This window comes from Dama dama, chromosome 4, assembly GCF_033118175.1.
Source record: "Dama dama isolate Ldn47 chromosome 4, ASM3311817v1, whole genome shotgun sequence".
NCBI lineage: Eukaryota > Metazoa > Chordata > Mammalia > Artiodactyla > Cervidae > Dama > Dama dama.
The window spans coordinates 41,306,308-41,327,404 of NC_083684.1; the positions used below are offsets into that span (position 1 = coordinate 41,306,308).

The following is a 21,097-nucleotide window of genomic DNA, read 5'->3' on the forward strand; positions in this document are numbered from 1 at the left end:
AGATCAAATTGCCAACATCCTCTGGATCATTGAAAAAGCAAGAGAGTTCCAGAAAAACATCTATTTCTGCTTTATTGACTATGCCAAAGCCTTTGTGTGGATCACAATAAACTGTGGAAAATTCTGAAAGAGATGGGAATACCAGACCACCTGACCTGCCTTTTGAGAAACCTATATGCAGGTCAGGAAGCAACAGTTAGAACTGGACATGGAACAACAGACTGGTTCCAAATAGGTAAAGGAGTACGTCAAGGCTGTATATTGTCACCCTGCTTATTTAATTTATATGCAGAGTACATCAAGAGAAATGCTGGGCTGGAGGAAACACAAGCTGGAATCGAGATTGCCGGGAGAAATATCAATAACCTCAGATATGCATAGATGACACCACCCTTATGGCAGAAAGTGAAGAAGAACTGAAGCGTCTCTTGACAAAAGTGAAAGGAGAGTGAAAAAGTTGGCTTAAAGCTCAACTTGCAGAAAACTAAGATCATGGCATCTGGTCTCATCACTTCATGGGAAATAGATGGGGAAACAGTGGCTGACTTTATTTTTCTGGGCTCCAAAATCACTGCCGATGGTGATTGCAGCCATGAAATTAAAAGACGCTTACTCCTTGGAAGGAAAGTTCTGACCAACCTAGATAACATATTAAAAAGCAGAGACATTACTTTGTCGACAAAGGTCCATCTAGTCAAGGCTATGGTTTTTCCAGTGGTCACTTATGGATGTGAGAGTTGGACTATAAAGAAAGCTGAGTGCCGAAGAATTGATGCTTTTGAACTGTGGTGTTGGAGAAGACTCTTGAGAGTCCCTTGGACTGCAAGGAGATCCAACCAGTCCATCCTAAAGGAGATGAGTCCTGGGTGTTCATTGGAAAGACAGATGTTGAAGCTGAAGCTCCAATACTTTGGCCACCTGATGTGAAGAGCTGACTCATTTGAAAAGACCATGATCCTGGGAAAGATTGAGGGCAGGAGGAGAAGGGGATGACAGAGGGTGAGATGGTTGGATGGCATCACCGACTCAATGGACATGGGTTTGAGTAGACTCCAGAAGTTGGTGATGGACAGGGAGGCCTGGCCTGCTGTGGTTCATGGGGTCGCAAAGAGTCGGACACAACTGAGGGACTGAACTGAACTGAACTGAAATACATTTTGATATTTAAAGGAATCAGCTACCAGCTCTCTAAATGCAAATTTTATGGCAGGAACAATGACAAGGGAAGGCACTTAACTCTTGCATCCTTCACATACAGTATGGGCTGGAGCCGGGTGACCCTTGTGGGCCAGGTGGAAAGTTCTTAGCAGTACAGGTAGTATATATACAGGTGCTGGTTGAACTGAAGTGAAAACTTGGAGTAGCCACTTGTACTTAATCTCCATAAATAATTCTTATCATTTCCATGTGTGCTTTATTTCTGGCAAAATTAAGCTAAAAAAGGTATATGCCTCTCAAATAGCTTTTAGTTCAGTGGCATCCCTTTCTGTCTCCTGCCTCTGAGTGTCTGGAGCCTGATCTCTAGAATGTTTATATTCTTTTGTCCTCCCTGGTATGAAAGGGATTCATGTATTTTTCTTTACCTACAGAGGTGAAGAGTGGCCCAGATGGCATGGAGATTGGTTCTGGGTAGGACAGGATAGAATTCCAGTTCTTGGAACTCCCTGGCATTCAAGTGGTTAAAACTCTTCACTCTCAATGCAGGGGGCCTGGTTTGATACCTGGTAGGGGGACTAAGATCTCACGTACTGTGTGACACAGCCAAGAAAAGAATTCCAGTTCTTTCTGATTAGCACATTTCTTGCTTTTAAGAGAACTGGCCAGAATCCAATACTGGCGGTGGAGGGATGTTCCCTCTCTCTATTCCTCCCTGTGCTTGCCCGAGACTCCCTCATGGCAGAGTAAGTTTTAGGACTGGAAAGCCTAGAAAGAACCTAATTTATTTTCTACATTCTCATTTCCATTTTATCTCTCTGTTTCCAGGTTTAGGAAATCTTGACTTTAATTATCCAAGTCTTTCTCCCACCCGACTCCTGCATCTAATCTTAATGAATTTCTAATGAAAGATTGACCAGTTTATTCCTCCTTCTGAATTTTTAATGATTTGTGTGGAGTAAATTAGAATATTGCACTCTTAGAGCTGGAAGGAATTTTAGAAATTATTTAGTGTAATCCTTTTTTTTCCTTAATAGACTTTATGTTGTAGAGCAGTTTTAGGTTCACAGAAAGACTGAGTGAAAAGTACAGAGTTCCCATGTATCCCCTGCCCCCACATGTGCAAAGCTGCCCCCACTGTCAACATCCTTCACCGGATGGTGTATTTGTCACGGTGGATGAACTGACATTGACATGTCAATATCACCCTAAGTCCATAGTTTACATTAAGGTTCACCTTTGATGTGGTACATTCTTTGGGTTTTGACAAATTAATCCCTCCTTTTACAGTAAAGGTAACGAAATCCAAAAGATTGTGAAGTGACTTGTCCCAAACCATACGAGTGAGTGGCAGAGCTGGTCCCAGAACCAATGTTTCCTTCTCTCTTTCTCTCTTACTCTCTTTCTTTGTTTAGAAAGATAATATTTGCACAAGGTACAAATTTAATAAGTGCCAAAGGCTCTGCAGTGAGACATTAGTCTCCCTTTCACCTGTGGACGCTCCCTAAAGGCAGTCATTCTTTCTGGATGTTTCCGTCTCCTGTTGAACTGTAACCTTGAATAACATGCAAAGGACTGAAAAAAAAAATCCTTCAAGGATGTGGGAAATTCAAGCAGTAAATTTTTTAAATGCTGCAGTTCAGATTCTGTGGTATAATGTAGTGAAAGCACTTGGCTTTTTGAGTCAAATAGACTTAAGATTGGAATTTGGCTCCAGGGTTGACTATCCAGGTGATGTTAGGTCACTTAAATTTGACACTTGAGTTGCCTACTGGATGAATAAAGTAACTTTTGGTAGGCTCATTATATTCTATAATAGGTGCTCAAAAAACATCAGTTCTTTTTGGTTCAGGGAAACTCTTTTTTCAAAAGACTATTTTATGCATTATGCTCTGAAAACATGAACAGTACAAAATACTATATTAAGTAACTTGCTGGGTTCTTCTGCTTCTTACAAGTCTTAATTAAACTCAGTAAGTGCATTAGAAATTCTGGAACACTACTAATCAAAAGGATCACTGGGATATTTTAGAAGTCAGCATTTGACTAGTTTAATCTTTAACAGGGGTAAAATCAAGTTCCAGCCTGTATTGAATTTCAGTGTTAGGATTTAGTCAGCTTGATTCTGAATAGCCTCATCATATTTGTATTTCCATACATGTACATCCCTGCAGAAGATAAGGCCATAAATTAAGAAAACTGTTCCATTTATAGTAGCAGCAACAAGAATAAAATATTTAGGACTAAATTTAACATTTGCATGTGGCTGTAAATTTTACAAAATATTTTAACATGAATTATCTTAATCAGTGCTTATGCTAAAAGCTTAATGCCTACATTATACATGAGGAAACTGGGACCTGGAGAGGTTTAAATGTGTTCACTTACTGTGTAGATTTGAGCAACCATATAGGTGGCCGAAACAAAGTTCACACCCATGTTTCCTTTTTTTTTTTTAATTAAAGTTTTTACTGAATTTGTTACAATATTGCTTCTGTTTTATGTGTTTTTTTCGGGGGGGGCGGGGGGGGGGGGCGGGCCATGAGACATGTAGGATCTTAGTTCTCCAACCAGGGATTGAACCCACACCCCCTGCATTGGAAGCTCGGAGTCTAAACCAATGGACCACCAGGTGCTCTTTCAGTGCTTCCCGGTGCTTTTGCAGCTACTCTGCAGGGGTGTCTAAGGGATGTCTTTAACAATGTGATGGAAGTCTATGAAATGAGCACATGAGGGCTGCTTTCTGTTTTGTTTTGCTTTGAAACAAAAACATATTTATTCTTAATACTTTTGACTGTTTTGTTTCCTCCTAGTTTTTCCTTTCTTTTAAAATTCAGATTTCCAGTCAATCTTCCCAGAGAAACTCAGTCCTCCAGACATGAAGCTAGATGCTGAACAAGTCAATAGAATAAAATCAAACTTCCTATTCAATCTGCTCTTCCTTCCATGGCTGAAGTTCTGTGATTCTGTTTAGTTAATTGGCATTGATTGATAATTTCTAGATGCTGCAGCTTTTGTTTAAAGAAAAAATGAAAATAGAGAGGGCATTGTAACTTCCCCACAAAAATAGAACTTTTGAGAAAGTAAAGAGCATCCAGTCTACTTTGTTCATTTGATTCAGTCAATCAGATGCCAAAAAGTTTACCAAGTACCTACTGAATGCCACTCTGCTCACTTTACAAGTAGGGAAATGACTAAGAATCAGCTGCTACCTTCAGGGAGCTCCCAATCAAGCAAAGAAAGAGTTACAGTCGAGTGTGATTTATAGGTAAGAGCACCCAGAAACATGCCTCTCTTACTTGTCAGAGCAGCAGTCCTCTAGATTTAGATGAAGGATTGTGAGGCTTAACCACAGACGCCTCTTCCCAGGGCTGGATCTGTAATAGTAGGCCAAGATGCATTCCTAAATGGATGTGGAAATCCCCAAAAAGGAACGAGGAAATCCCAAGGCTGCCAGTGGGGTCACTGGTACCCATCTGTCTCCTTGTCTAATCTTTTCTGAGCTGTTTTGGTTTTTCAGAATACACACTGGTCTCTTATTTTGGCCCTGTGTCTTGTCCTATGCATTTATACTGAAAAAGTCACAAGTTGTTATAGAAGTTCCACTTTTCTTCAAAGCACCATTTCACTTATTCTCAGAGAGGCTTTTTCACACCGAAGAATTAAAAAGATACCTTGGGAGTCTGTGTCTCCCGTCCCTGCTTTAGCTTTCCCATCTCTTGGTATTTTGTGTGGTGATCCCTAGTTGTACAGATACCTTAAGTACCCTTGAGGTACCAGGAAACCTTTCACCTAAACAGGAATTTATCTTTAGAGTATTAACTTCAGAACTGATGGAACAGAGAGCATGTGAGGAAAGGTTAGAAATTTTTTATATCTTAGTCAAGTTGAAGAGTCAGTGTTTCAAATATTTGGGGGTAGGGAGGAATGGTTAATTTTTTTCAACTAGTCTTACTGCTCAATGGCCGACCAGAAAAGTATAGACCACCATGAGCAAACTTGCAGTCCAGTCAGAGAATACTAGATGAGATAGGAAAGAGTTTTAAAGCGTGATTAAATCAACCTGTTTATTTTTCTGAATCTGCCTGCAGTGCAGGAGGCCATGTTCAATCCCTGAGTCAGAAAGATCCTCTGGAGAAGGGATGGGCATCCACTCCAGTATTCTTGTCTAGAGAATCCCATGGACAGAGGAGCCTGACAGGCTACAGTCTGTGGAATCGCAAAGAGTCGGACGTGACTGAGCAACTCACACTACTACTACTACGTTATTTTTCAGATAAGGAAACTAAGATTCAGAGCAGTCCATTGATTCATGTTAAATCTCTCAACAGGTCAGTGGAAGTATTTATGAGCAATCCTGTGTGTAACACACCTGGTAGTTTTACTGCTAAAAAAGGAAACTTCCAAATGATGTGCAACATCTTTATCACAGGAAGAGAAATAAGATAACAAGTATTAGATTGTGTTTCAGAACTTGAATCCCCATCCCACTTTGCCTCCTAGTGAGCAGGGAAGACTGTCCACTAGAAAGAGACTGCACATAAGCATAGTCCAAGGAAATTCCACAACGTTTGGGTATTAGAGCGCAGAGGTAGGGCAGTCAGATCCTCCTCTTGGTTGGGCAGGAACAACTTACGTTTGTGTCTTTGTTGCTTCTTCATTTGGTATTGTCACCAGCCTAGTGTGCAGGCAATTAGGAGGAAAACTGGCCCCAACGGTTTTTTCCATCTGTGGTGTGACTTCATTGCAAGGGTTTTTTTTTCCCTAATGCATTTGGTCCTTATCAGTGCTGGCACCAAGAGATCGGTTTGCAGCATTGGCTGAATCAGTCCAGCCTTCCGTGTCCCTTTGTGGGTCACTGAATTCCGGATACAAGTCAGGGATGTGGAACATCCACATTAAGGGGAAAGTGACCAGATTTCACTTCGGGAGTGTTAAGTGGAGGGTAATGTTAGATGTCAGGTGCAGACCACACTGTTAACCTGCATGTGAGGCAAGAGATTGGAAGGAGGGGGCTGTCCTTTGAAGAGACTGGCTACACTGTGGCCCTGGAGATTTATGGACACCTTGATAGAAAGGGGCTATTTAAGATTCGCAGTAGAAGGAAGAGGTGGCCACACTGAGGTGCTGTCCATGGTGCCACTGGGAGCTTCGGCCCTACTTGGCAGAGGTTGCAGAAACAGGCCATTAATAGCCTAACAAGCCGGGATCCACTGATTCTGAGGGGCTCCAGCAGGGATAAAGTTGGGATGGGTTAGGGATTGAAGAAAGAAAAATATTATTCACAAGAGGAGATCAGTATTGGGAGGCCATGGGGTATATGCTTTGCTCTTTTTTTTACTGATAAATACACATAACATAAAATTATACATTTTGCATATTAAAATGTATAATTCAGTGGCATTCACAGTGCTGCACAGCCGTCAGCACCACTGGCTGGCTCCAGAACTTTTTCATCACCCCAAATGTAAACCCCACACCCATTAAGCATTCGGATCCCACTTCTCCCCCTCTTCAACCCTGGGAGCTGCTAGTCTGTTTTCAGTCTCTGGGCTGTGCATGGATTTTATGTTAGACGGATCTGGGTTCATCCTGGCCCTGCCATTTCCTAACAGTCTGCCTTTGCCCAACTAACTTCACTTCTCTGAGCTTCAGTTTTCCACGGTTTTAGAATGAGAGTAAAACGCTTAACTTGCAAGACTCTTGTGAGGATTGATTATATGTTAAATATTTAGCTGAATACCTGGTTCATTCTTGAGGAGACATGCAATAAATGGTTGTTATTGATTGCTTAATAAAAGCGGTAACAGTGGGGTGCCTTTAAATTGTATACTGCTGTGTTTCAACTGCTTATTCACCAAAAATTCAGGTAACACAACTTAATCATCTATTCTTACAGGTGCTAAAGTAGGAAACTTGACTTCTGCCTTCCAGGCTAGTTGAAGAGGTCAGAGATAACTATATATGCAAGGACTGATTGTATGTTACAAGCTCTAAAGTGCTTTTGGAATTGATAGAAGAAAAGTCATTGATGGTGGTTAGATGCTTAATGGTTATTTGAATTAGAGAATGAATGAATGAACTGTTGAACAGTGAAATAATATAGCAGACCTATGGAAGACGTAGAACTTAAGCTGAATCAATTGCATAAGTACCACTGCCTGTCTTTCATCTGTAAAATGCTGTCTGGTCATTAGGATGCAGAGCAATCATAGGGTAGATTTTAAAAAAACAGATTTTGATGATTGTTTTTAGATGGTCAGTCCAAAACTTTTGGAAAATAGATATACTTCCAGTAAGTACATTTAAAGAGAAGTAGATTGGAGCTCAGTCCAAGGAAGAATTTTAACTATTAATGTTGGAAGGGAGGTGACAATCCTGTTTGTGTCAAGCAGAAGTCATTTAAGTTCTCTGAGCTCTCATAGAAAAAGCTAATTGATCAGTTTGAGCCAAAGGAGACTTTAAATCTTTCTACTTTGAAAAAAATTTTTTCTCTGTTCTTATCTATGAACTTATTGGTTTATTAGTTGGTGACTTGATAAGAGTTGCTCCTAATTTCTCCCTCTTTTCACATGGTCTTCCCCTCATCACTCTCTGTCCTTTTAAACTTGTTTTTCTTCCTAGCATTTTCACTACCTGATATTGTATATTTATTTAGTTTCCGTCCTGTCACTAGAATGAAGCAGATAATTTGTTTCCCACTATATCCTCGGAACCACGAATATGTCTCACAAATTGGCACTCAGTAAACATATGCTGCACCTTTATGTAAAAATGGATAACATTTTTGTATGTATAAGTAACTATAGTTTTTTCTCTTCCTTCTAAGAAAATACAGAAAAGTATTAGAAGAGAATTTAAGCATTGGAGGAATTTATCAACAATAGCATACCCTGTGAGAGATGTGCTTGATATGAATTCATGTTAAAGTTTGAAGTGCTTTGGCCCAGTAAATAATACAGATTTAGCTTCATTTGTTTTTTAGTTTTTTGTATTGAAGATGCTGGTAAGGAAGGATGGCTCCACAGGGATTACCTCTGGGAACACACAATCCAGAGCCAAACAATAGGCCCTTACGTTATCTGGGGGATCTCCTTTTTTACCTCCTGTAATTTGTGATATCATAATTAGGCCTGCATATTATTTCTGAACACTGCCATACAATGTACCTCATTTAGCTGGGCTTATGGAGATTAGATCATGCACAGGAAGCTGGCTCCTTCGTTATCAGGCTCCACAGAGGAGTTGGGAGGCTTAAGGAGTATGAAAAATTAGGGTTGATTTAAAGGGACAGGCTTCTCTGGAAAAGCACAGAGATTTTTCCACCTTGTGCCTCCTTGACCTTTAGTTTCCCATAAACATCATTGATTTCCACCTCACTCCTCTTTGTGTTAATTAGGGCCTCTTTTAAGTTTTCCTTTCTTCATCCTTTAAAATAGGTCTGCTTATAGAGAACAAACATGTGGACACCTTGGAGGAAGGGGAGGGTGAGACCAATTGGGAGAGTAGGATTGACATATATGTACTACCGTGTGTAAAATAGCTAGTGGGAAGCTGCTGTGTAGCACAGGGGGGCTCAGCTTGGTGCCCTGTGATGACCTAGAGGGGTGGGATGGGGAGGTTGTCAGAGGGAGATTCTCAAGAGGGAGGGGACATATGTAAACATACAGTTGATTCACTTGTACAGCAGAAACTAGCACAATATTGTAAAACAATTATACTAAAAAAAAATAGGTCTGCTAATACAGAATTTGTGAGATTTTTATAATTTCAGTGAGCCAACTCTTTAAAAGAATAACCTGGTACCTGGAAGATAGAAGTCCTAGCATAGTTCCTGGAACACATATCAAGTGTGTAATCATTGTCAGAGCCTCTTTTTTCTTCTTTTATTATCATTACCGTTGACACCATCAGGTTTTAGTTAATGTATTAGAGCAGAATTAAGTACATTTTAAAATCCTATTATGCTTGATTGGAGTTTTGAATAGCATTTTAGCACTTCGTAAGGTATTTTAAATTACCCACTTTGAATAATAATAACAATATTATTGGTTTAACTCATTTTATTCTTCCTGTTAGATCCCAAGCAATGAAAGAGAACAATTCTTCTTCACTTTGATATTCAGAGCAGTGCAGTGCCTAGAACAGTACTTTGATTCCAGTATGTATTCAGAAAAGTTTGTTGAATCCTTTTTGAAAGGTACAAATAAAATATTTAACATAGTTATTGTTAATCAGCTTCAGCATCCTCACACGCTTAACCCTATAAAGCCAGTGCAGATCTAGGTGCACATTGATTGAACTGGAGAGAATAGGATTTGTCCATGTGGCAGTCACATCTGGAGAATGACAAATCTAGGGACTTCCCTTGTCGTCCAGTTGCTGAGACTCTGTGCTTCCAATGCAGGGGGCCCGGGTCCAATCCCTGGTCAGGAAACTAGATCCCACATGCCACAGGTAGAAGATTCTGCGTGCTGCAACTAGGACCCAGCACAGCCAAATAAATAAATAAAAACAAATGTTTTTAAAAAAGGACAAACCTAGAGCAAATTTTGTTTTGCTCTTTTCTTTCAAATCTAGTCTTAAGCTTTTCTGTTTGCTTGTTAGTCCTAGTAGCAGAGCCTTTAGCAGTAAGATAATTATTGTATAACTGAATAGTAGCTGAGGAGGCTCTGAGCTAGTCAGAAGTAGGAAAGGAAGAGGTCAGAAAATGGGTCCACCTACCTGGTTCCCCAGCGGTTCTTCAGGCTGCAGGCATGAAGGGTGATGCTTCATTTCAGTCTCTCTGTGTTCCAACTTGTCTGCCAGTCTCAGGTGTTTGCCTTAGCCTTAGCCTTCTAAGTGTTCGCCTTAGGACTAGAGTGTTGCTTAAGGTCAGCCTTCAGGCCCTGTTGATGCGTGTGCAGTGTTTGACTCCCACTCCTCAGGCCTTGCACTCACTGTACCACTGTGTCCTTTTCCCTAGGTCTACGTGGTCGGGAATGAACCTTTACCAGTTTTGGTGGATTCTCTGCTTCCTGTCCTGGGAGTCCTCTTCTCTCTCTACTGTTTTACCAAGCAGAGCGTGTCTCACATAAGGTAAACAACCTAGAGAACCTTCTTGTTTGTAAACAGTGAAGTCTTTCTTGCATGTTGTTCTTATTTTGAGTATGACTTATGCCCCTTCGTAGTTTTTTTTTTTTTCTTTCAAAGTCAGAAAAACTTCTGACAGTCCTCTAGAAAAGAAAGAGTGCTTTCCAGATTGCAGGGAAATTGGATCTAGTTTCTAGAATGACTTTCCTCAGCCTCTGTTTTAGACAGCAGAGAGAAAATCTCTGTTTACACGTATGAGCATGCCCCTGTTTGACCAGTGAACAATACTGAAACTGAATGTCTGGAGAGGAGGAAATAGAGGTTGGACCATAAACACCTTGTGAGCAGTTAGAAATCAAGTTTGGGAAACCTGAATCTGAATTGAGTACTCTGTAATTTAGGCCTGGATTTGGTGTTTGTGCACAGTGTTAATGAGAATGAAGGAGTTCCTCAGTCATCCAGAAAATAATCTTCTGTATTGGAATTTAAGTAGGACTCATTTTGCATCAACTCTATTCTCAAATGATTTGTGGTTTCTCCCTCCTTCTTAGACTTAAATTGGAATATTGGGATTGACACATACACACTACTAGGTATAAAATAGATAATAAGAACCTATTGTATAGCACAGGGAACTCTACTCAATACTCAATAATGGCCTATATGGGAAAAGAACCTTAAAAAAGGGTGGATATATGTATATGTATAACTAATTCAGTTAGCTATACACCTGGAACTAACACAACATTGCAAATCAACTATACTCCAATAAAAATTTTAAAAATTTCTATCCTTTCCGAAGCCCTACAGAATTCTGATTTTTGTTGTTTGGAGATCCCCCCATATGTAATCTCGTATACAGTAATATTATCTTCTTCATGGGGTTATTATGAAGACTAACTATATTGAAGTAAGTGTATAGCATTATCCTTGGAAAATTGTAGGCTCAGTAAATAGTCATTATCATCATCATTGTTAGTTGATAAAGGGAAGTACTCAGTCTGGCAGATTATTCACAGCTTACATATTGCCTTTTGGTTAGGGTGTCACTGAACCTACAGCCATGAGGGAAGTGACAAGAGAAAGTGCATTGGAAGATGGAGGGTATAAATGTGTGAATTTGGCTTCTGAAGACCATTCCTATAATAATTCTTGTTCTAGTTTTGAAATTGAAGTCCTCAAAGCACTATCATGTCCTCATCAGACTGAGAAGGAAGAAGCAAACGTTTTTTCCACTTCTGTCCTAGTTGATTGGCACAGATAAGGGGGATAAGGAATCAGCAAGAATTTGCTGGTGTACTATTTCTTGGTCACCAGTTATAGGTCCCATTGACGGTAGGTAGTTTTATCTGTGCCAACTTTCTTTCACAGTGCCTAATGCAAAGGCAGTGAGTACACTTGGAATTAAAAAAAAAATCATGAGGGGCTCATGTGTCATATCAGAGCTGCTTCTACAGCCAGAGATTAGTCAGTCACTCATCAAATTTCAGGATGTTTGCTTTCTGAAATTCTTAAGCATAGTTTCCTCTCCCACACGTCAGTAATACTAGGTGATTGTGCCAGCGTTTAGAATGCATGGAACCTGACAGTCATTCTTTCTTTTTCTGTGTTAACTTGTTAGACATGTAGAATAAGATGACAGGCTCATTTATAACTGCTTTTTTCTGCCAGGTCACTTTGCCAAGAGATCTTATTATGGATTCTGGGGAGACTGGAGAGAAAGAAGGCAATTGCTAGCCTAAAAGGATTTGCAGGGTTGGACAGATCTGTGCCCTCTCTCCATTCTCTGTGCCACTTTAGAGCTGCCGCTCAGGGCGGCATTATGATCGCCATCAAAGAGGCCGTTTGGTGAGTCCACCCATTCTTTGCTCTCTCTTCAGATTTAATTGTACCCAAGAGGCTGTTCTATGACTTGTCCACTAAGGGGCGCTGATAGAAAGGAAACCAGAAATTAAGCAGCTGAGGTGCTATTTATAATCTCTAAGTGGAAGGTGAGCCTTAAATGATCCTGCAGGTTTTTGCTAGATGCTAATAGGTGCAGTTTACTGCAGTCTCACAGCTCTGTGTCATTACAAGCCCACCTACTTCGCAGGGTCTTTGCCAGTGAATCAGAGTAATTGGCAGACACCTTTCACCCTCAACACTATAACAATCCAGTTCTCTTTCTGACATTCAAAATGGTATATGTGTGTTCAGAGTCGGACTTATTCCTATGGGAAATTCTCTCAGAGCACTCTTATGGTAATTTTGTGATAGAGGTTTGTTTCTCTTAGGGATTGTTTAGAAAACAGCTAACTGATATTAGTGGAATGGATAATTTATTTCTCCTGTGTCTCACAAGTCACTCAGGCATGTCCGACTCTGTGTGATAGTCCATGGAATTCTCCAGGCCAGAATACTGGAGTGGGTAGCCTTTCCCTTCTCCAGGGGATCTTCCCAAACCAGGGATCAAACCCAGGTCTCCAGCATTGCAGGCAGATTCTTTACCAGCTGAGCCACAAGGGAAGCCAAAATCACTGCAGATGGTGACTGCAGCCATGAAATTAAAAGACGCTTACTCCTTGGAAGGAAAGTTATGACCAACCTAGATAGCATATTAAAAAGCAGAGACATTACTTTGCCAACAAAGGTCCATCTGGTCAAGGGTATGGTTTTTCCAGTGGTCATGTATGGATGTGAGAGTTGGACTGTGAAGAAAGCTGAACGCGGAAAAAATTGATGCTTTTGAACTGTGGTGTTGGAGAAGACTCTTGAGAGTCCCTTGGACTGCAAGGAAATCCAACCAGTCCATCCTAAAGGAGATCAGTCCTGGGTGTTCATTGGAAGGACTGATGCTGAAGCTGAAACTCCAGTACTTTGGCCACCTCATGCGAAGAGTTGGTTGACTCATTGGAAAAGACCCTGATGCTGGGAGGGATTGGGGGCAGGAGGAAAAGGGGACGACAGACGGTGAGATGGCTGGATGGCATCACCGACTCGATGGGCATGAATTTGAGTAAACTCCGGGAGTTGGTGGTGGACAGGGAGGCCTGGCGTGCTGTGGTTCATGGGGTTGCAAAGACTTGGACACGACTGAGCAACTGAACTGAACTGAACTGAACTAATGTCTCACAAATGTATTTTACATTATTTCCATTTTCTGGGTGATATATGTATATGTCACCAACTTAGAACATAAGTTCTTGTTGGTCAGAGTCCATGTAATATTTAACTGGTGGCAGCTGCTCTACTCAAATGTCATATCACATTCAAAGTGTTGCTATTTGTTAAAGTGTTTAAGTCTAATATTTTTATTCATGGTTAGCTTGATTAAGTGATTTTTTTTTTTTGGTTAAGTTTTAAAACACTTATTCAATCAGAAGGACTTAAGAAAAATAGAAAAAAAATACTGATTGCAAATAGAACCATCAGTGTAGGTTTTGCAGTTATAACCATGCCCCTGAATGAAGGGAGCTTAATATTTTTTGTCATGTTTATTTAAAACCACTGTGGAACAATTTAGCCTGAAATCAATTTAGTGACTGCATAGAGAATTTCAGAGTATTTGACTTATGAGCAGTTAAAACTTATTGCTATCTTAACAAGTCTTTAGTGCAAGTATGTCAAAATCAATAGTTTCTTTTTTTTTTTTTTTTTTTAATAGTTTCTATTGAAACTATAGTTTCTCTCCTTGGCAGGAAAAAAAGTAAATTGGTAGTGATTGAATGAATTTCCATTCACTGCCAGAAGCTATAGATCCTTAACCAGGGGTCTCTACCTGGACTTCTGGGACTCTGTGATCCCCTTGAAATTATACACAAGGGATTTTTTATATGCCACTACAGATTCTTTGCTGAAAATAGGGTCCATAGCTTTCATTACATATCGAAGACACTCCATGTCTCCAGTAAGTTGACACTGTACCAGACCGGGGTGGTGGGGTGGTGGTGGTATGTGTTGTGTGTGTGTGTTTACGATTTCTTCCAAAACTGCTCATGGTGTTCATCCCCCAAGCCAGTGGTCTTTATCGCCACTTACCTTTCACTCCAACATTCTGCCCAGCAGCGCTAGTTATCAATAAGAAGTCTGATTAAAGAAACTCTAGAAGAGCAGCTTAGATTTTGTCATCTTTGGATCCAGAATTTTTACTTTTCCGGAGCTAAATATGACTGTTTGAAATTGATTCTTCCATTGTGTTGAATGAATAAAACAGTGCTTCTTAAGGTCATTGTTAGCATGTCATTTTTTATTTTTTAAAGAATATTTGAATATGGTATTTCATTTTGATAGGATGGTTCACAGAAGCTTAGACACAATTTCAGCTTTTCTTCTAACTTAAAATGTGTCGGAGATAACATGACTGACCTCTAGAAGATTCTAGGATAATATAGGAAGTAATCCTAAACTTAACTTCTAGGTGATTCATTCTACTAAAGGAGTATAAATACTATGTTACTAGTGAACCAGCAGGTTGGGACATACTGCCCAGTGAGATAGTTTGCTAAATTAACTTTAATAATTGTAGTTTTCACTGAAATGAAGCAACACCTGTCATTTTTTCCCCTCAATTTAATCTGAAAGAAGTTTTGTTCTTTCATCACAAAAGTTATAAATGTTCTTTGTATAACATAAAAAAGCATAAAGAGGAAACAAAAATTACCAACTATCCTAATCACAGTTTACATGATTTTAGTGTCTTGTTTTTAGTGTATCTTTTGTACCTTTGAATTTATTTACATGATATAGTATAAGAATATTATGTGTTGGCTTTTTCACACTTACCTGATGAATGAAAACTAGAAGCTGTAGTACCTCGTGAGAATTTTCTTTAAACTTTTTGCAGAAATCACAGCACTGTTTTTGATAATTTAGCCACATTTTATTACTTGGAAATTCAGCCTACTCAGTTTTCTGAATCTATGGATTTTTACAAGTCAACAGTTGGCTCACTGAGATTGACTGAATCTCTTCCTATGAAGATTATGTCTTTTTTTCCACTGCTCATAACCCTTAGCAGCTCATTGAAAAAAAATCCAAGCTCCTTTGAATGACATCCACCATTCTCTGTGGTCTGGCCTCGCTTTTCAGCCTTCTCTTGTCTCTTCTTCAGGAACCAGAATATATGCGTAGGCCTATACTTTAATTCCTCCTTGCGTTTGAAGCTTATTGAAATAATATCAATAGTGATCTTTCAATATCCACCTTCAAGTGAATCTTTTCCTCATTTGAGCAAATGACTATATAGGACATGATAGCCTAACTTCTGAGAATAAATAACTTTTTCAGCATGGAGAAACAAGAAAATAATTTAAACATCTTTTGAGCTTTTATAATGATTTACTGTATGAAATTAACATGTTACTTTAGAAGATTATTAATGGGGTCTCCAAAAAAAAAGAATAACTCTGGGTGATAAACCTCCCCCTGCATTGCAGCGATGAAGATGAAGATGAAGCCCTATACCAGAAGGTGTCCTCAGAGCAGTGCCGAGTGGAGCACCTTGGGGGCTTGCTGTCCCATTGCCAGGAATGTGGCTTAGCCGGTGACTTCTTCATCTTCTGCTTGAAGGTAAGAATTGTGTATAGCTCACAGTCATTTTTATTCTAGGGTAGTAGCAGGAACTCCTTTGAATTTGCCAGGCAGTCATAATTTTAGGTTCTAAAATTAGATCTTAATTTAGGAGAAATAAAGTCCATAGGGTAATTTATTTTTTAGTAGTGTTTGGTTCAGTCAAAACGAAATTTGCCTTCAGCAGTACACATAGGATTGAACTCCTTTGCGAGGTAATCGCCACTGAATTTTTAGAGATGACCAAAGTAAAGTGATTGATCTATGAAAGGGTTAATCTTTGCTCTGTGTTGACAGTAAGAACTCTTTTGAAGTTAATAGCAGGTTTTACAGCTGTGGAATAATCCCTCATCCTTTCTGACTGTTGTTTTGTCAGGTATTTGCAAAGGAGATTTACCAGTTCTGCCTCTCTCATTACATTTTGTAGCCACTTGAAACCTGTTCCGGGTTTATTTCTTAGGCTGGTGGCTTTGTTTTCTTTTGCTCCGATGTCAGTAACTTGCACCCTGTTACTCCTTATCTGCATTGTTAGAGACCATGAGCCAGTGTCTCTGATTCTCTATCGCTGATCTCTGCCTGCTTTGATATTTTCCCTAAAGAAAATGTCCACTCTAAGAGAATGTCTATGGAGTTTAAGGTTGGTGTGGGTTGGGAGAATGCAAGGAGGAAATCAGGGCTAATGTTCACAGAATTGAAGTGGGGGATACTTTTTTGAGGTTTCTCACCTCTCTTATTCACATTCATACCCCACTCACTGTAAATAACATCCCAAGAAAATACTCCTCTAATTGGATGATTTCTTTAAAATTGGTTTCAAAAAGTCAAAGGGCTTTGCTCTAAACCAGATTTCCTCTACCTTGGTGCTATTGACATGTTGGGCTAGGTATTTGTTTCTTTGAGTGGGGGCTTCCTGTCCATCATAGGATGTTTAGCAGCATCCCTGACCTCTACTTATAGATGTCTGTGTCATCTCCCAGTTATGACAACCAAAAAGGCCCCTCAACATCGCTAAGTGCCCACTGGAGAACAAAATTGCCCAGAAACAGTTGGGCACCACTGCTCTGAACTGTCAGTTATTAATACTGTGGTAAAGTATTCCTTGTTATGGAGCTTAAGGTTTTCCCTTCCCAAGCAAATTTGCAGATGAAAGCTAGGGAAAATCTTATAAAACCCACAGTAATGAATTACCTGTTAGTGGCAGTTCAGTTCTGAATATCCTAGGGAAAAAGAACTCTGGTGGTGAAAGCATTTAATAGTCACTAAAAAGAGTTTGGAAATGTTATATGACCTCAGTTCAAGGGAGGCTAGTGGTAGAGATAATAAAAATAGTGATAAAGTAAGTAGTTTGTCAGACTAGTTCTTTGTGTGTGTTTATGATTTTTATTGTAAAGTTTAACATTTTCATATACTTGGCATCATGATATATGTATTAGTCTGCAACTTACCTCTTTCATTCAGTTGTGTTTTTAAGATTATATTGATATCTGTGTAGATCTAGTTCATTTATTTCAACTGCTACAATATAGTAAAACATCACAGCTTATTCATTCTCTTATCGAAGGAGATTTGTTTTCAGTTTTTGGCTATTATAACTAGTGCTGTAATGAACACAGACTGGTTCTCCATATACACATTTCAAATGAGTTTTCTGTCTGTTTTTAAAGTCCTTAGTTCTGTAGGATTTTTCTTTACTTTTTCTTTTCTCCCACACTGATAGGAGTTGACTCACGTGGCTGTGGAAGATGAAACAGAGTTTAAAATGAAGTCTTTCTCCAACAAAAGCCTTTTGGAATTAGAGCAGCACCAGACTCTTCTGGTGGAAGGTCAGGAGCGGAAGCTGCTGGTTCTCCAGCTGGTGGCTCTTCTGTGCGAGAGAATGTCTGAGCAGATATTCACCAACATCACTCAGGTCAGTGGCTGCCACATAACGGATCCCAGCCTGGTGGTATTTGTCTGTTTTGGTCTCTTTCATTCTTTCCCAATGATATTTTTTAAAATGTCACTCAGAGTGTGTTTTGATGACACTTGTGTCAGTGCTACCTGGAATTCTGGTTAAAAGTAAATTACTGAGCCCACACCAGGCTAAGAGAATCTACTTTCATAGGTCCTGGGAATCGGCATATTTAACAAGCTCCTGAAGTGGTTCTCATGCACATAAAACAGAACTGTTTTAAATATTTAGTGGTTTTCAACTTTTGGTGCAAATAAATTGCCTGGGGTCTTTTTCATAATATTGATGTCCAGCCCACTTTTAGAGATTCTGATTCAGCATGTTTACATTAGAGTCTGGACATATGTATTTTTTTTTTAAGCTCCATAGATGATTTTAATGTACACTAAAAGTTGAGAATAAGGGACTTCTCTGGCAGTTCAGTGGTTAGTACTCTGGCCTTTGAATGCAGAGTGCACGAGTTCAACCCCTGGTCTGGGAACTAAGATCCTGTAAGCTGTATGTCGTGGCAGGAAAAAAAAAATGTTGAGAATGATTAAAACTCAAATTTGAAAAAAAAAAAAAAAAATCACTAATGATAAGATCACATTGAATTTTATAGGTCCTCTAACTCATAGCTTATCACAACCTATGAAGTGTTTTTGTTGCCTTTTTATTTTGCCTGTGAGGTTTACAGATTTTTTTTAGTGCTTTCAGGGTCAAGTAACTGTGGATCAGATCAGTGCTTGGTTTAATGGCTCAGCCTTTTTTTTTTTAGCCAGCATTTTAAAAATATTTATTTATTTATTTATTTACTTTTGGCTGTGCTGGATTTTTACTACTGAAAGTGTTTTTCTCTAGTTGCAGCGAGCAAGGGCTACTCTTCATTGCAGTGCACGGGCTTCTCATTGGCCTGGCTTCTCTTGTTATAGAGCATGGTCTCTGGGGCCTACAGGCTTCAATAGTTATGCACATGGACTCAGTGGTTGAGCTCAGGGGTTCTAGAGCATGGCTTAATAGTTGTGGTGCATGGGCTTAGCTGCTCCACAGCATGAGGGATCTTCCTGGACCAGGGAATGAACCTGTGTGTCCTGCATTGCCAAGCAGATTCCTTACCTCTGAGCCACTAGGGAAACCCTTTGCCAGCATTTTTTAAACGTAGGAAATAAAAGTACTAAAGCATAGGCAGTGTAGCCATAATTTACCCTTTTACCACAGTTGGTGGTGGTTTGGTTGGTGAGTAATCAGCTGTAAGACGGTCTGATTGTCACACTTAAATCTGACACTCCAGCTCTTTGTATCGTCCTCATTGTCCTCTGCCTTCGGGTGTTGCTAAGCAGCATTTCACTACAGCTCCTGCTGAGAAAATTTGCAGCTGCCTGTCAGCTCTGACTTAGCGTGCCTGTTTAATGAGATTTATGCTCATGATTTCTTTTCTGGCCTCTTACTCCTTCAGTTCATTGACCCTGTATTACTCAGTAGGGTGATTTGTTTCTCCTGTGTTTATATCAATTCGCTAAAGAATTTTTCACCCAGACCTTGTTTTTGTCTCAGAATGCTCGTTGGAAAGGGAAATGTTTTAAAAACTGATATGACTTAAACTTTCCCACTTATCTCCCTTTATACCTAATTAAGGAACAATGGCATTAGGCTGATCCAAAAGTGATTTGTCCCATTAAATTTTCTTTCATCTGAGGTTGAACTGTAGCAGGACAAAAAGGACCACAGAAAACCCCACTGAACTGCATCTTGTAGACTTACTGATGGTGATAATTTTGGTATATTATTTTGAAATACATACATGCATATGGATAAATTATAAGTAATAAATAAGTTATAAGTAATTTTGTTAATATCATTAGGAATGAAGACTTTCAGTATAAGAAATAAAACAGTTTAATGAATTTAAAATTAAGTTAAGTAGAACCCCTATCATATTAAATTTTACCTCGAAGTGTTTGTATGAACTCATAGTTTATTTTTCTCATTTTTAAAAACAGATATTTCCTAGCTCAGTCCATTGTCAGTGCCAAGAAGCAATGACAGTCCAGTAGCCCTAAGCATCACTAGTACCAGATTATAGTTTCTAAACACCACTTCCTACCAAAAGAGCACAAAGCTCATTGGATTTAAGGTTCATTCAGGTCCAGGGCAGAAATTGTACAGTGTAAGCCTCAGGGCATCTTGTTGTGCCTGAAGACAAGAGAGCAGTCTGAGATTAACAGGCTCATGTCAGTAGCATTCAGATTAACTTGGAGGGGCTCCCACTGACCACAGGTAGGACAATTTGAGCATGCAAAAGAATAATGCCTGCAGTGGTTTGAAATGTATCAAGTTCCCCCCAAAAGGTATCTCATAGGACATCTTTAGAGGTTCCTAGGTGATCAGTTCACTACTTTGTAAATCCATAAATGCAGGGAAAGAATAAGACATTTATCTTTCCTGTGGCAACTATGTTTCTATGTAATTAGTCAATGAAGACATTTTTTTCTTTGTGTATGAGCCACAGCTGGAAAATTCAAAATGAGAACTAGAAAATTATATTAATATTTTGCAATCCCCTAATGAAATAATCGATTGAGGTAGCAATCATCAATGTCTGCAAAAACCATTAGGGATCCTTTATAATGAATGTATTAGGCCAAATAGACCCGAACCATCTTATCCTTTCTTCTCCTAGCATTTAATTATAAAAACTTTCAAGTTTCAAAGAATTGTATAGTGATTATCTGGGTATCCACCACCTGGATTCTGTCCTTAATCTTTTACTGTACTTGCTTTATCATATTTTTGTCTACATCTCCATCTGCCTGTTCGTTTTATTTTTGGTGGATTTCACGGTTAATGCTAATATCAGTGTGTTGTTGTTCAGTTGCCCAGTCGTGTCCGACTCTTTGACTCATTCCAGAGAGTCAAAGAAAGAGTGTCAGTATATGTTTCCCTATATATTTCAGCTTATTCTGATTAATCTTTTTTTTTTTTTTTGGTTGCACTGTGCGGCTTGTGGAATCTTAGTTCCCCAACCAGGAATTGAACCTGCACCCTCAGCAGTGAAAGCAAGTAGTCCCAACCACTGGACTGCCAGGGATTCACTGGGCTGAGTAATCTTAACATCACTATAAGAAGAGACGCAGACATTATTCTGTGCCTCTCATGTAATGCAGTATGACGTATGCCTCACCACCAGGAACTATTCTTCCTCTCCAAACCCCCAAACAATATAAAACAACCCCCCCTACCCCACAGGATAAAGGAGCAAATTAAGTGCCATGAAGAAACAATTAGCCAAATGCATGATGCAGGAAATTACATAGTACAAATGACCCAGTTTCTTCATCAGATAAATGGCATTAAGGAGGGACAGGGCTGTTGCAGCTTAAAAGGGACTTGAGT

The 21,097-nt window shown here is 39.4% G+C and overlaps 1 protein-coding gene across 1 annotated transcript in view; it reads left to right on the forward strand.

The window, feature by feature from the left end:
* Positions 1-21,097, forward strand: part of TANGO6 (transport and golgi organization 6 homolog) — a 177,672-nt gene that overhangs the window by 35,230 nt on the left and 121,345 nt on the right. The window contains exons 8-11 of the mRNA XM_061138812.1: positions 10,121-10,233; positions 11,899-12,075; positions 15,642-15,774; positions 17,492-17,683. Coding sequence (XP_060994795.1) covers positions 10,121-10,233; positions 11,899-12,075; positions 15,642-15,774; positions 17,492-17,683 — 615 coding nt within the window. The remainder of the gene's footprint in view (positions 1-10,120; positions 10,234-11,898; positions 12,076-15,641; positions 15,775-17,491; positions 17,684-21,097) is intronic.